A 15,130-nucleotide genomic window follows, 5' to 3' on the forward strand; every position below is an offset into this window, starting at 1 on the left:
TTTGTAGGTCTCATGTTTTCTTCTGATTCGTTTTTTTTTATTTTTTATCATATTGACCAATTTTGACAATATTGATTATTTTTACCAAATTTTATTATAAAAGAAAGGAAAATATGAATAAATATGTGTTTTGATTTAAGGGTATTAATAACCTATATGTTTTGAGTTCTTGATTCATTGAGAGGCAATATGTGAAGGCATAATGGAGTGACTTGAGGCTTAGGAAAAGGGGTTCACGGAAAATCAGGATTTGGTATGAGTGAACCATGGTAGGGAGGGCTGAGTGGGAGGTCTGGTCATCAAGGACCTCATAATAATGCAGATATCCCTTTACGTAGCGTGTTTTTGTTTTGTCAGATGTGTTCATTTTTTTTTGTAAGCATACTTTTTTTTTCTTTGTTATGCCTCAGGCTGGGTTTCGGCGGGTTAAGAACCTCCTGAGTATGGTTGAGCTGCCGGTTTGCCGGACCTAGTGCTATAAAGGGGACATAACATGGTGTGTTTCTATTTGTTAAAGCGCAAGGAGATAATAAACTTCTTGTTTTCCCATTACTTTCTTATGGAAGCAAAAAAACTTACAGATTTCTTTAAGTAGGACATTATTTCTTATTAATTATGTTAAAATTGTAATAAGTGTATTATGTTATCATTGAAGTTTTTGTAGCGTTTCACGAAAAGCGAACATTGTACCAGCCTTTTTAAGTTCAAATGATGAAACGATAAATCCACGTTCTATCGATATGTATGTAAATTTCATGTTATCGATAATTGTTGGTATCACCCCGTAAATTAATGGCTTTCAATTGTCTTACCCCCAATCTTAGTCAAGGAATGTAAACAGAAATGTTCAGGAGTTTTTAAAGTGAAAAATTTTTCCAGAATACTGCATTTATAATTGCAAATATGGAAGCAGAGTTGGATCTAAAGATAAAAGAACAACCTTCGAGGCCTTTTAAATTATAAGTATTCCAAAAATTCGTATTCGTTATTGAGAAAAGTAATGTTTTATTTTCGTCTAGCACGGCTCATCAAATAGTAAGCTTGACCGGCATTAGTTTCGAGAGAAAAAGCATAATTGTAAGTATGGAACTAGAAAAGTAGTTTACTCATTAAAAGTTAATTTAACTTTTTTTCCATAGGGTGCTGTTGAGCTGACCATTGTTCCCACCAAGGAGAACCTACGTATCATACGTCTGAATGCCAAACAGTGTCGCGTTTATAGGGTACTACTCAACGATGTCTGCGAGGCTGACTTTGTGTATTTTGATCCATTCTTGGATATTTGTCAGGGAGATGCGAAAACGTAAGTAAGAAAATAGGAAAAACGTATGTAGTTTCCCCATATAGTGACGGACTGAGTAAAGGTGATAGTGTGTTTCATCATAGGAGGGGACTTATCCTATGTCAACCTGCTATTCTTGTTGTGGAGGAAGCGATTCTCATTAAGACCTTATATATAAGCAGGTCGTTCCTATCCATAGAACCGATCGCGGTGTGAACGATATAACCATTGGTTATTCAATGGCGACAATAACTTGCCTCGTCATAGCGAGTATCACAAGCACTCAGTATTTATGCAAGAGTTTTCCCAGAGACTCCACTCGGTACCACGACTTAAATTGCATTTACGGCGTATACCTACGGAGCATTCCTCTATGCCCAACCTATGGAGGCGGCCGGTACCTCTCTGTTGAGCTACTCATATAACGATGATGCTGTTGTTGTTGTTGCAGCCACATTGTCATGTGGAGGTGTCGATCCTCGTCAAGCTTCTGTATGTAAGCAGGCACGTTCCGGTACAAAAGACCGATCGCCGCGCGAACAAGGTGGCCATTGGTTATTTAAAGGCGTCAATAATGCTGATGCTGTTGTTGTTTGCCTTAGCTGTAGTCCTGACTGCAGTGAAGAAATCGTGTTTGACGAATTGATCGGAAGGCAAAGTACTTATTTAGTCTAAGCATATCTCTAGCTAATCCAAGATTCAGAAAACTCCAGTTTGCAGTAATGTCTTTGAATTGTGGGTATTTTGATTTTTCTTAGAATTGTTATGGAATAGTAATGGCCAAGCAATCTGCACAGTAATATTTGCGTGTATTGTCAAAATAAAGTCCGTATTCCCTATTCTCGAAAACATAATATATCCCTAAATTTTTCCTTAAAATTCTTCCAACTCTTTTCACAGTCGCTGCTTGGAGACATTCTCAAAAAGTCATTTGATTGCTGCTCAGAAAACCGATCCCGATGCTAATTGTGGAGAGTTATTGATACAAATTCCTCCCGAAGGCTATCACATGATTCAGGAGGGACGAGGCCTACGTATTGGCATTGAGTTTTCTTTGGAAAATCCCGAAGGTGGCATTCATTTTGTTATACCACCCACAAGCGAAGATGACCCTCAACCAAACAGCGCCCACATGTATACCCACTCCTATGAGAATTCGTCGCGTTTATGGTTTCCCTGTGTGGACAGTTTCGCAGATCCCTGTACTTGGAAGTTGGAGTTTACGGTCGATAAGCAATTGACTGCTGTTTCCTGTGGCGAGCTTATGGAAGTTGTTATGACTCCAGATTTACGAAGGAAAACGTTTCATTACTCATTGAATGTGCCAGTATGTGCACCCAATATTGCCTTGGCTGTGGGCCCATTTGAGATATACGTTGATCCTCATATGCATGAAGTGACTCATTTTTGTCTGCCTCAATTGCTGCCATTGCTAAAGAATACCGTGCGCTATTTGCACGAAGCATTTGAGTTTTTCGAAGAGACCTTGTCCACGCGCTATCCCTTCTCGTGCTACAAACAGGTTTTTGTAGATCAGGCTGATGCGGATATAAGTGCTTATGCCACCATGAGCATTGCTTCGGTGCATCTTTTGCATAGCATAGCAATAATAGATCAAACTTATGTGTCGCGCACTCTAATGTCCAGAGCTGTTGCGGAACAGTTTTTTGGCTGCTTTATAACATCACATCATTGGTCTGACACATGGTTGGCCAAAGGTATAGCTGAGTATTTATGTGGTCTGTATTCTCGAAAATGCTTTGGCAATAATGAATATCGAGAATGGATACAAAAAGAGCTTGCCAGAGTGGTGAAATATGAGGAGCAATATGGTGGCATAATTTTAGATTGCAGTCAACCTCCTGCCCCATTGCCTGTAAGTGGTACAAATCCAGCGGCAGCTGCTGCCAAACATCAGGAAATTGTGCATTATTTTCCCATTAAAAGTTTGCACACAGTCTCACCGAAATATGTGGATGCCATGCGAAAAAAGGCACATTTGGTTATACGCATGCTGGAGCATCGCATTGGCCAAGAATTGCTGATACAGGTGAGAGAAGTTCAAAATGCCAGTGTAGAATAAGGACTTAATGCGGTGGTGCAATGTTTTTCCTTTTTAGGTTTTCAACAAACAGTTGGCTTTGGCCACCAATGCAGCTGGCACAAAAATTGGTTCTGGCCTTTGGCATCATTTGCTTATATCCACCAATATTTTCATTAAGGCCATATTCACTGTCACCGGCAAGGATATGTCTGTGTTCATGGATCAATGGGTACGCACTGGTGGCCATGCCAAATTTTCTCTTACTTCGGTCTTCAATCGCAAACGTAATACAATTGAATTGGAAATACGTCAGGATTTTGTCAATCAACGAGGCGTTCGAAAATATAATGGCCCTCTGCTGGTGCAGTTACAGGAATTGGATGGTACATTTAAACATATGCTGCAAATAGAGAATACTGTGGTAAAGGCAGATATAACATGTCACTCCAAGAGTCGTCGTAATAAGAAAAAGAAGATTCCTTTGTGCACAGGTGAAGAGGTGGATATGGATCTGTCACCAATGGAGTAAGTTTATAAATCTCTTTTTTTCAATATCATAAATTTTGGTCACAATAATACAAGGAAAATGCAAAAAACTACAACTCATGCACATAATTCATAATATTCAAACTATTGATTTATCTGAAATGCTTCTTGTGGAGGATGACAGTGTGGCACTTTTACACTCTCAAGTCCAAGTTTGACCTCTTCAAAAGTATAGAAAATTATTCGAAAATTGCCAATATTCGTCTAAATTGGTCTTGGTGTGCTTGGAATATGCTATGGCTGTCTGTGCTATGCATCGGATGCAACCGATGTAAACTGCTTAAGCCGGGGGCTGTCGACTCAAAGTGCCTACTCTGTTGACTCTTAGTCTGTACCAGGAATGAAGCCAACCTCGAAACTCTGGTTAAGTGCGATCCATCAGAACCGTATTCATTACTGGTCGGTTTCCGTGAGATGTAATCGCTGCGCGGAGTAGATGACTTTTTGACATGCTATGGATTGACCACGGCTCAGGGCTGATTGCGTTGCCAGAGTTATCAACAATTTGTTACCTGCGTCGTTGTCGGACTATGTGTATTGCCGTGTCAATGCCGAAAAGTGCATCTGTCTTGCAATTCAATTCTACCCAGCATGATTACTGAGTTCCTAGGAAGTGTGAGTCTACGAGGATTATGGAAATAAAGCTTAACAATACATGCAACATGCACAATTGTCACCAGTACTATTTTCTACGTTAAAATCGCAAAGCCAGTTGCATATGCAGGTGGCGATACTCGTCAAGGTCTTATAGGTGAGCAAGCTCGTTCCGGTATTTACGAACGATTTCCGCGGGAACATGATGGCCATTGGTTATTTAAAGGAGCCAATAACTCGCCTTGTCGTTTCGAGCATCGCCGGTGCCACCCGGCCTCTCACTGAGACTCTCCACTCGATACCACTCATTGTCCGCGACTGCAGTTGCAGCTACTCCGTATGGAGCATTCCACTATCCGCAACCTGTGGACGCGCACGGTAGCACCCAGCCAAGCTTCTCGTAGTAACGCAAAAACACCACACAGATTGGAGCTCAAAGTTCCAGCCTGTATGATGCTCATAGTGTTCCCGTTCGGTGTGTTGTGTTCTATCTTTCGTCTACAGGGATCTTGGTCTGGCTGAGCTGTTAAACAGGCGACATGTGTCGTGTGATCCGAGGACACAATCGGAACACACATCCTGCACGTTGGCACCAATCCTTGCCCTATAGGAGTGGAGGTGGCTGCATTAGCCAGAACTATTCAGCCAGAACTACTCTGGTTTGCCGGGGGAGGTCAATTTCTTCGGGTACAGTGCGAGGCGGTCGTTCTCTAGGGACTACATTCTCCCGGTCGCTATTTACCGCATCTGCTACCGTGTCTGCATGAATGTTGTCTAGATTCGCTTGATATGCTGCTTGATCTAGAGGTTGTAGCGCTGAACCTCATGCTCTAGATCATGTAGATCTACCTTAAGCCGGTGGATACCTATCTACAAGATGATAATTTGGATGGTCTCTGCTTAGACAGCATGTAGTTATGTCTTCGCACCGGTAGGATCTTTTTCTTCTGAAGGAGGTGGTCCACATGAGAACTGAGAAGGCAGCCCGTCGCAGTTCGAAAGGCGGTATTCTGGCAGATCTGAATATTATTCCACTGCGTGCCACAGAGCCGACGAGACCACATTGGCGTTGCGTAACTTACCACAGGCCGGACAATTGTTTTTGTATGTGGTCAAGGTTTCTTTGTCAGCACCCCAAGTGCTGCCGGCAAGTCACTTGAAGACCTTGTTTCTACTTTTGACCTTATCACAAATTGCTGTGGAATGTGCGAATAATGTGTATTTTGGGACAATTGATGGTCGGTTACTTTCAGCTCAGTATTCACCTCACGCGTATTTGTAGTGAAAAATGTGGCTGAAGATTTGGTGGCAGATATCTTCAGATTTGTTGCAACGTCGTTGAGGTAGACCTTCAATCTATCGCAGATGTCAACAATGGGTGGAGGGCCTGATGCCATGATCTGTACAATCTATGCCGATATACGATACGATCTCTATGTCGTCTGGAGACATATCCCTAATTTCCACAAATTCCACATATCTTATCCCTAAATTCCACAAATGACGGTCGACCACACAGATAATTCGCGACCCAGAGTTTCAGGCCTGACTGGAGGTACGTGTTGGCGATGTCCGCAAATAATTTGGCATGGCTGACCGTGTCGAATGCCTTCGATAGGTCCAGTGCCACGAGGACCGTCCTATCAAATAGCTTGGGCTGATTGAAGCCACTGCAAATGTGTGCGGTGATGACATGCAAAGCAATTGTTGTGCTATATACAATCTTCGAAATCCATGCTGATGCTGGGCGAGTGGAAATTCTCCAACGAGGCTCGCGAGGAGTATTACCTCAAGCAATCTGCCTACTGATGAGAGAAGGGAGATCGGTCTGTATGACTCCCCCAAACTGGGTTCCTTTCCAGGCTTCAGTAGCGGGATCACTCTGCCCATTACAGTAGACCACAGCTTCCTAAACATGTGCTTACATTGCTCCAAGTGTTCCAGCCACAAATTCCGTCTATGTTCGTTGACTACCCTGTTTATTTGCAGATTCAGCTCGCTGATTCTCGGGTTAGTGGGGTCCATACTACGAATCCCATCACGCTCGTCTGCGAGTACCACTGCCTGCGCCGGGTAATGGGGCCACCCTTGGGGTATTCGACCGGCTGGTATAAACCGAGCGGCTGCTGCTTTAATGATGTCTCGGAATTTCCTCTCGGCCACTAGCACATCCGAGGGGGGTGGCAGTTCACTGAAGCGGCGATTGATATACTCTCTGAAGCCAGCCCAATCGGTCTTCTTCTGATTGATAAACGTCCGGCGCTCAGAGGTTATGAAGTCGGGTGGTCGGTCGATGGTGAAAATTATGGGGAGGTGGTCTGACCCCAAAGAGATGACGGCTTGCCAGGATACGTCACTCAGTAGATCAGAGGATGCAATGGAAATGTCTGGCGAGCTGCTGCACCTACTCGTAAACCTAGTGGGGACTTCCTCATTCACCGTGCAAAACGTGAAGCCTTCAATCTGCTCTGCCAAAGCTATGTCACGCTGGTCGTTGCCTAGGGGAGAATGCCATGATGCGCATTAAAATCCCCTAGAACCAGACGATTATGGCCAGATAGTAACCCATTTATGTCGGGGTTGTAAGCTTGGCCATTAATTGGGACACAGCTACCAATCGGCGGTATGTATACGTGGTATAGCTCTATCTCGGCAGTACCGGACCTGACTGTTATCCCCATGCACTCCATGTAGAGGTCACTAGCGCCAGGCGCAAGCGAGATGGGTCTATATTTCACGAAATGATGATGATAACGAACGCCAATCCCTCTTCTCCATTTCTTGAGCGATCCTTGTATCCGTGACAATTGTGCAAGCTGCAGGTGTTGGTCAGCTTTGTCTCCTTGATCGCTGCGACCAATATGTTCTTCCGACTCATAAAATCCACAATCTGATCGATCTTGCCACGGAGACCGTTGCAGTTAAGTTTAAAAAATGATACACTTCCCGGCACTGGCCTGGCAATATTGGGACTGGGATGCTGCTGTTGCGTATATTGTCGCACGGCAGAGGTCCGCCGGTCGACGCTTGTGACCCACTGCTGGCCATGTTCGCACAGCACCTTGCAACATATCCAGTATTACAATACTCCGGTAGTGAAGTGAGGCCAGAGCAAGATCGGAAATGTACCCACACCACACCGACATCGGCCGATGATGGAGGCGGTTCTGGAAAACCGAACAGATCCAGGGTCCGGGGGTTCTTTTCAATCCCTGCACGGACCAGAAGCGTGCGGAGAAGGCACTCCGGGATGTGCCTCTTCCATGACGAAAAAGACGAACAATGAGGCGGCAGCCTTTGCCTATGAAGAGTTCCATCGGGTCAATCCGGTGCGTACAACCGCCTGCCATGGGATTGAAATTTATTTTGTATACATTTTTAGCAGAATCCTTGATGGTGGGTTCCCTAGATTCGGCCCGGCCTAACTTGGCACGCTTTTACTTGATTTGAAACAAAACCAAGCAATTTTTTTTATTATTTTTGTAACTCGAACCAAGCCAATTTTTCATTCAAATTGAAAAAAAAAATCTTTTACATTTTCATATAAATAGCGATTCACCTGTTTTATGGATAAGACTGGATCCGGAAATGATACTCATAAGAGATCTCAATATTGAACAACCCGACTTCCAATGGCAATTTCAATTGCGACATGAACGTGATGTCACAGCTCAATTTGAAGCCATAAAGGCTTTGGAAAAATATCCCACACCTGCTACCAGATCTGCTCTAACGGATACCATAGAGAGTGAGCATTGTTTCTATAAAGTGCGCTGTGAGGCAGCACATTGTTTGACAAAGGTAAGACACTTCATAAACATTTCAGTATTAAAAGGCACTAACAAAACACTTTTCATCAGGTTGCTAATCAAATGGTTACGCAGTGGACAGGACCACCGGCCATGTTGAATATATTTCGTAAATTCTTTGGATCATTTAGTGCGCCCCATATCATCAAGCAAAATAACTTTGCAAATTTTCAATTATATTTTTTGCAAAAAGTTATACCGGTGGCCATGGCGGGTAAGACAGGCAGAGGGTTGAGTTTGGGCAGTGCTTAATTTTAATTTTCTTCTCGTGCAGGTTTGCGCACCTCCCATGGCATTTGCCCGGCAGAGGTCATACGTTTCCTATTTGATCTTTTCAAATACAATGATAATACACGCAATCACTACAGTGATGTCTACTATCGATCTGCCTTAGTGGATGCTTTGGGAAATTCAATTACCCCTGTAGTGTCGGTGGTCTTAAGAGGCACTCCCATTACATCAGACAGCCTCTCCACAGATGCCAAGTAAGTTATCAGGTTTCTTTTGCCCATATGCTTATGCAGTAAACAAAATGTTCATACTTGTCTGAAAACAATTCACCTTCGCACAGGCTGGTTCTTGAAGAGGTCACACGTTTATTGAATTTGGAAAAACATTTGCCTTCGTACAAGTACATGGTATCAGTTTCGTGTCTAAAAGTCATCAGAAAATTACAAAAGTGTGGCCATTTACCATCGCTGCCGAAAATTTATCGCTGCTATGCTGCCTATGGCCAATATCTGGATTTACGTATAGCAGCCATGGAATGCTTGGTGGATTTTGTAAAGGTTGATGGCAGGTGGGAGGATTTGGATCATTTGATAACTTTGCTGGAGACAGATCCGGATCCAGCGGCTCGCCATGCTTTGGCTCAATTGCTCATAGATAATCCACCCTTTACCAGGGAGTCAAGAAGTCGTCTGGATCGCCCAGAATTGGTGGAGAGACTATGGAATAATATGAAGTAAGTCAAAGTGGGGTAGGGATTTTTTAGCTGATATTCTTGGTCTCTAATGAGTTTCTGCTTCCTTAAGTAATCAATTGGCATTCGATACTAAGTTACGTTGTGACATGGTGGATCTTTTTTATGCTCTCTATGGCATCAAACGCCCTCTCTGCCTGCAATCAGCGGAAATGAATAACATGTACAAAGAGTTTGTCAGAGAAGGCATCACAAAGAAGCCTTCAACTGTGGCAGCCTCCATACCAAAACCTATGCCAGAAATTAAAACTGAAACTCGACGCGAGGAAATTCATGAGGAGCCAGACAGCAAACCTACGACTACTGCAGTTAAGCGCACTGCCAACGAAGCCTTTGAGTTACCGGATGATGAGGTTGTCAAAGTGGAGAGCCATGATGAAATAACTGTGGTGAATGAGCTCATCAAAGATGAAGTGTTTGAGGGCGAAGTAACCAAACTAGAGGTTACACATGTTGAAACTGATAACTATGTGTCCGAGACGAAAAAATTAAAAAGTGAAATGTTCGATGAGGACGAAAATTCCGTTACCATCATTGACATTTCGGAGACAACGGTAACACGCATGGATAGCAGCTTTGATTCTTCAAAGGCGGAAGGAGAATTTAAGCAAAAAATGGATGCATCTTCAAAGGTTGGCACTCAATGCTATAAAAGATTATTATACCCACCACCGAAGGATGGGGGTATATTTATTTTGTCATTCCGTTTGCAACACATCGAAATATCCATTTGCGACCCTATAAAGTCAGCGTAAAAATCTAAGACGATCTAGCCATGTCTGTCCGGCTGTCTGTTGAAATCACAATACAGTCGTTAAAAATAGAGATATTGAGCTGAAACTTTGCACAGACCCTTTTTTTGTCTATAGCCAGGTCAAGTTCGAAGATAGGCTAAATCGGACTATATCTTGATATATCCCCCATATAGGCCGATCCGCCGATTTAGGGTTTTAGGCCTATAAAAGCCATATTTATTATCCGATTTTGCTGAAATTTGGGGCAGTGATTTGTGTTAGGCCAGTCGATATCCTTCTTCAATTTGGCCCAGATCGGTCCGGATTTGGATATAGCCGCCATATAGACCGATCCGCCGATTTAGGGTCTTGGGCCCATAAAAGGCGCATTTATTATTCGATTTTGCTGAAATTTAGGGCAGTGAGTTATGTTAGGCCCCTCGACATCTTTCTGCAATATGGCACAGATCGGTCTAGATTTGGACATAGCTGCCATATATACCGATCCGCCGATTTAGGGTCTTAGGCCTATAAAAGCCACATTTTTTATTCGATTTTGCTGAAATTTGGGGCAGTGGGTTGTGTTCGGCCAGTCGACATTCGTCTTCATTTTGGCTCAGATCGGTCCGGATTTGGATATAGCCGCCATATAGACCGATCTCTCGATTTAAGGTCTTGGGTCCATAAAAGGCGCATTTATTGTCCGGTTTTGCCGAAATTTGGGACAGTGAGTTGTGTTAGGCCCTTCAACATTCGTCTTTAATTCGGCCCAGATCAGTCCAGATTTGGATATAGCTACCATATAGACTGATCTCTCGATTTAAGGTTTTGGGCCCATGAAAGGCGCATTTATTGTCCGATATCGCAGAAATTTGGGACAGTGATTTGTGTTATGCCCTTTGACATCTTTCTGCAATTTGGCACAGATCGGTCCGAATTTGGATATAGCTGCCCTATAGACTGATCCCTCGATTTAAGGTCTTGGGGCCATAAAAGGCGCTTTTATTTTGCTGAAATTTGTGACAGTGAGTTGCGCTAGGCTCTTCGACAACTTTCTGCAATTTAGTCCAGATCGGTCCAGATTTGGATATAGTTGCCACATAGACCGATCTCTCGATTTAAGGTTTTGGCCCCATAAAAGGCACATATATAATCCAATTTCGGTGAAATTTGACACATCCGTGTCGTATATGGTTCTGATCGGTCTATATTTGGGTATGGCTACCAAAAAGATCAATATTTTGTTCTACTACATTGAACAATGACTTGTACTTATTATACCACTCAATGTCCGTGTCGAATTTGGTCAAAATCGGACCATTTTTCGGTATAGCTGCTATGGTGGCATAAATTATAAATTTTTCACCGGATTATGACAAAAGATGGTTTACATATATACCCGAGGTGGTGGGTATCCAAAGTTTGGCCCGGCCGAACTTAACGCCGTTTTACTTGTTTTTATACTAAACCTAAATGTTCCCCCTTTAAGCAGAAGAAAAAGAAGAAGGACAAAAAGAAGCACAAACACAAGCATAAGCACAAGCACAACAGAGAAAAGGACAAGGAACGCGAGCGGCGAGAGAAGCGTGATCCCAACATTTCACGTTTGCAGACAAAAGAAGCTACTCCCGAAACCCTTAGCTCTGCCGATAGCAGCAACAGCAACAGTAATCCCCCATTTAATTTTCATACATAGCATAGGTTTATGAATCACTCCATAAAATTTGAATCGTTCTTAATGAAGAAGTAGTCCTTCTAAAAACCCTTCTAAAACTAAGAATTTTTAAGTATATCGTATATTGTAAAAGCTGCTTTAAAGTAAGCGCTCTAGTAAGGTCGTATCATTTGGTCTTTGCCAAAAGGTGTGGGACAAATATTCATTACGGTTAATAGCTGTAAACAACCATTTGTAACTTAGATACAACTTTTTTATTGGGATTTTTACTATTTTAATTCTACTTTTATGGTAATGTAACATACACTGTTTTAATATACATAAGACTTGCTGGCTTTTTCAAAGCCTTTTAGGTGTAAGCATAGAATTTAATTTGGCGCTGCAATGCTGCAATTTCTAAAAATTGCCCAAAATTTCTAGTGAGTTAAGTGAAATTGATAAACAATTTCGAAGAAAAAATTGCAATCCCATGGCAGCCGGTTGCAAGTACTGGATTGACCCGATGAAGCCCTTCATCGACAAGGGCTGCCACCTCAGTGTGGAACACACTGCTACAACAACAAGAAAAAAATTAAAAATAATAAATGTTACTCATGTAAATTGTATGTCATTGGATTGCTTACTTATGTATATCTATTTCGGGGCCAAGCAGTGAAGAAGAAGAAAGCTCTCAATTCTTTTCCAAACACACTCTAGAGGTATGCTATTCAATTTCACATTGTCTTTTTTGGGATTTGATAATTTTTAAATGAATTCCTTATTATTGAATTATTTTTCTAAGTGTATTTGATTTTTTTAAGTTATACTACTATTTTTTAAAGTGTAATCCCATTATTTTGTTTGTTGTAAGTATTGTAGATGAATCAAGTCGCATTATACATTGAACTTTCTCCGAATTTCTCGATTGATCGAATTGGCACTCTTACTTGCTAAAAACATTTTCCAAACTCATCATAACATTATACCTTAGGGTCCACCAACGAACATAACAGAAGTGAACAGTCATAAGGAAACACAAACTAGTCAAAGCTATTGGCCCAGACTGGTCGCTAACACCATGAATATGCACAATAATGCTATGCAATCCCATGGCAGCCGGTTGTACGTACCGGATTGACCCGATGGAGTTATCCATCGGCAAGGGCTGCCGCCTCAGTATACAACACACTGCTACAACAACAACAACAATAATGCTATGATGATGATGAGGTTAGCAGTAAATCGTTGGGTGATCAGTGCCAAAGTCATGAAGAGGAAATTACACAAGGTGAGTAGAGCAAAGTGTACAACATCAACAAAGCCAGTGACCTTGTAAGTATTTCAATTTATTCGGGAACTCTTATCGTTTGACCATATTAAACAATGTTCGTAAGTCATTGCAACGTGTTTGAGTTGTTTTATTTACCCACTAGCTGACGCGGGCCTGCTCCGCTGCGCCTTCTTTTACTTTATATGGAACAAAAGTTTCCTTGGAATATTTATTTTCGACAATTAAAGATCTTTTAGTGAAATACCATGCTAACTTGACTAACAGTTTAATAATATAAGTGCCTTTATCTGAATGCCATATGATCTTTATTGGTCTACGAATTTAAGTTTGGATGTAAGGTGTACACCATCCTTAAAATAATTCATTTCAGCCCGATATTCTCATGATGTCTGATTTAGTGGTGTTTTCGTGGGAGAGGTGGTCCCCAGATACTTGGTCCCGAAAAAATATCAGCATCGTGCTCTTCTCTCAAATACCATTAATGTAAACCCCATATTGCCATTGGCTTAAGAGGAGTTTACAGGATGCGGCGTCCCCCAAACACATGACCCCAAAATAGGTAATCAAATTGGTTTTCTAATCTCTAATACCTTTCATTTGAGCCACATATTGGCATAGTCGAAACATTTTTCCCTTTGGTATTGCGATGGTCACTAAAAAATTGCTGTTTGTGGGGTATTTTGGGAAAGGGGTAGACCCCCAGAAAATTTGTCCCGAAAATGGGTATCAATTCTTGCTCTACCCCCAAAACCTTCCATTTAAGCTCCACATTGACATGATCGGTAAATATGCCCGATTTAGGGGTGTTTTGGGAATTGGGGTGGTCCCCCAAACACTAAACCCGGAAATATATCAGCAACGTGCTCTATTCTCATATTTCTATATATCATTTATTTGAACCCCTTATTGCCATTGGCCTCAAAATTGGGTATCAAATTTGTTTTCTAATCTCATTTAAACTCCTTATTGCAAAAGTCAGCAAATATGTCCGGTTTGGGGTATTGGCCCTAGAAACTATGAATATGTAGTTCCCCTCTCTTTAAGACCCAAATTGTCTTGGTGAGCAAATATGTCCTATTTGGAGGTTGTTGTGATGGTGGGGCGTCCGCTAGACAGTTGGCCCCTAATGTTGATATCAGATACGTGGTCTACTCCCACATACCTTTAATTTAAGCCCCATATTTCCATAGTCGGCAAACATGACCGGCTTGGGGGGGTTTTGGGGGATGGGCGACCACTCAGTGTGTTGGACTTGAAAATATATATCGGATTCGTGCTCCACTTTAAAAACCCTCTCTTTTGAGCCTCATATTGCAATAGTCAGAAAATACTTACTATTTGGGTGGTGTTGTGGGGGTGGCGTGGCCCCATAGACACTTTTCCCGAATATTGATATCTAATTCGTGCTTTACTCCTAAAGACCTTTTATTTGAGCCACATATTGATATGGTCGTAATTTGTCCCCTTTGGGGATGTTTTTGGGAACAGGCGGTCCTCCCAGATTCAGATTCGTATTCTACATTCAAATACCTTTTATTTAAGCCCCATATTCCCATGGTCAGTAAATAAGTCCAGTTTGGGGGATGTTTTGGGAAAGGGGTGGACCCCCAGATACGTGGTCCCACATTTAGATATCAGATTCGTATTCTACTCGTAAATACCTTTCATTTGAGTCCCATATTGCCATGGTCGGTAAAAATGTCCGATTTAGGGGTGTTTTGGGGCTTGGGGTGGTCCCCCTAGCACTTGGTCCGACAATTGGATATCAGATACGTTTTCTTATCCTAAATACCTTTCATTTGAGTTCCATATTGTCGTGATTGGTCTAAATATATGTTTGATAGGTTTTAGGGTGGGGCAGCCCCCTAGGTACCCCATTCGAAATTTGGATACCAAATTTTTATTTTTAGGGTACTATATGAGAGCACACAAAATTTCGCTTAAATCGCACCACCCATCTCCGAAATCTGGCGTTTCTGAAAATTAGGATAAGGGGGAGGGTCTGCCCCCCCTTCAGATATCAAAAAATGTAGTACCCTATTTTCACCACGGGGTCATTATGTACCATCTGTGAAAATTTCAAGAAAATCGGTTCAGCCGTTTCTGAGTCTATAAGGAACACACAAACATACAAACAAACAAACAACAAACCTACAAACAAACACAAATTGATTTTTATATATAAGATTAAGCG

At 42.0% G+C, this 15,130-nt stretch overlaps 1 protein-coding gene across 2 annotated transcripts; it reads left to right on the forward strand.

The window, feature by feature from the left end:
- The first annotated feature begins 834 nt into the window (after nucleotides 1-834).
- On the forward strand, nucleotides 835-12,271 carry LOC106093467 (transcription initiation factor TFIID subunit 2). Of its 2 annotated transcripts, none has more exons than XM_013260520.2 (11): nucleotides 835-959; nucleotides 1,023-1,077; nucleotides 1,140-1,303; nucleotides 2,183-3,332; nucleotides 3,403-3,851; nucleotides 8,018-8,267; nucleotides 8,327-8,489; nucleotides 8,550-8,760; nucleotides 8,847-9,239; nucleotides 9,310-9,889; nucleotides 11,481-12,271. In XM_013260520.2, exons 1-11 carry the CDS (start codon nucleotides 904-906, stop codon nucleotides 11,685-11,687), a joined length of 3,678 nt encoding a protein of 1,225 aa, XP_013115974.2. In that variant the 5' UTR covers nucleotides 835-903; the 3' UTR covers nucleotides 11,688-12,271. The 2 variants fall into 2 exon arrangements, with proteins under 2 accessions (XP_013115974.2, XP_013115975.2); XM_013260521.2 differs by having other exon boundaries at nucleotides 11,484-12,271.
- Nucleotides 12,272-15,130: the final 2,859 nt, after the last annotated feature.

This window comes from Stomoxys calcitrans, chromosome 1 (assembly GCF_963082655.1).
Source record: "Stomoxys calcitrans chromosome 1, idStoCalc2.1, whole genome shotgun sequence".
Lineage (NCBI taxonomy): Eukaryota > Metazoa > Arthropoda > Insecta > Diptera > Muscidae > Stomoxys > Stomoxys calcitrans.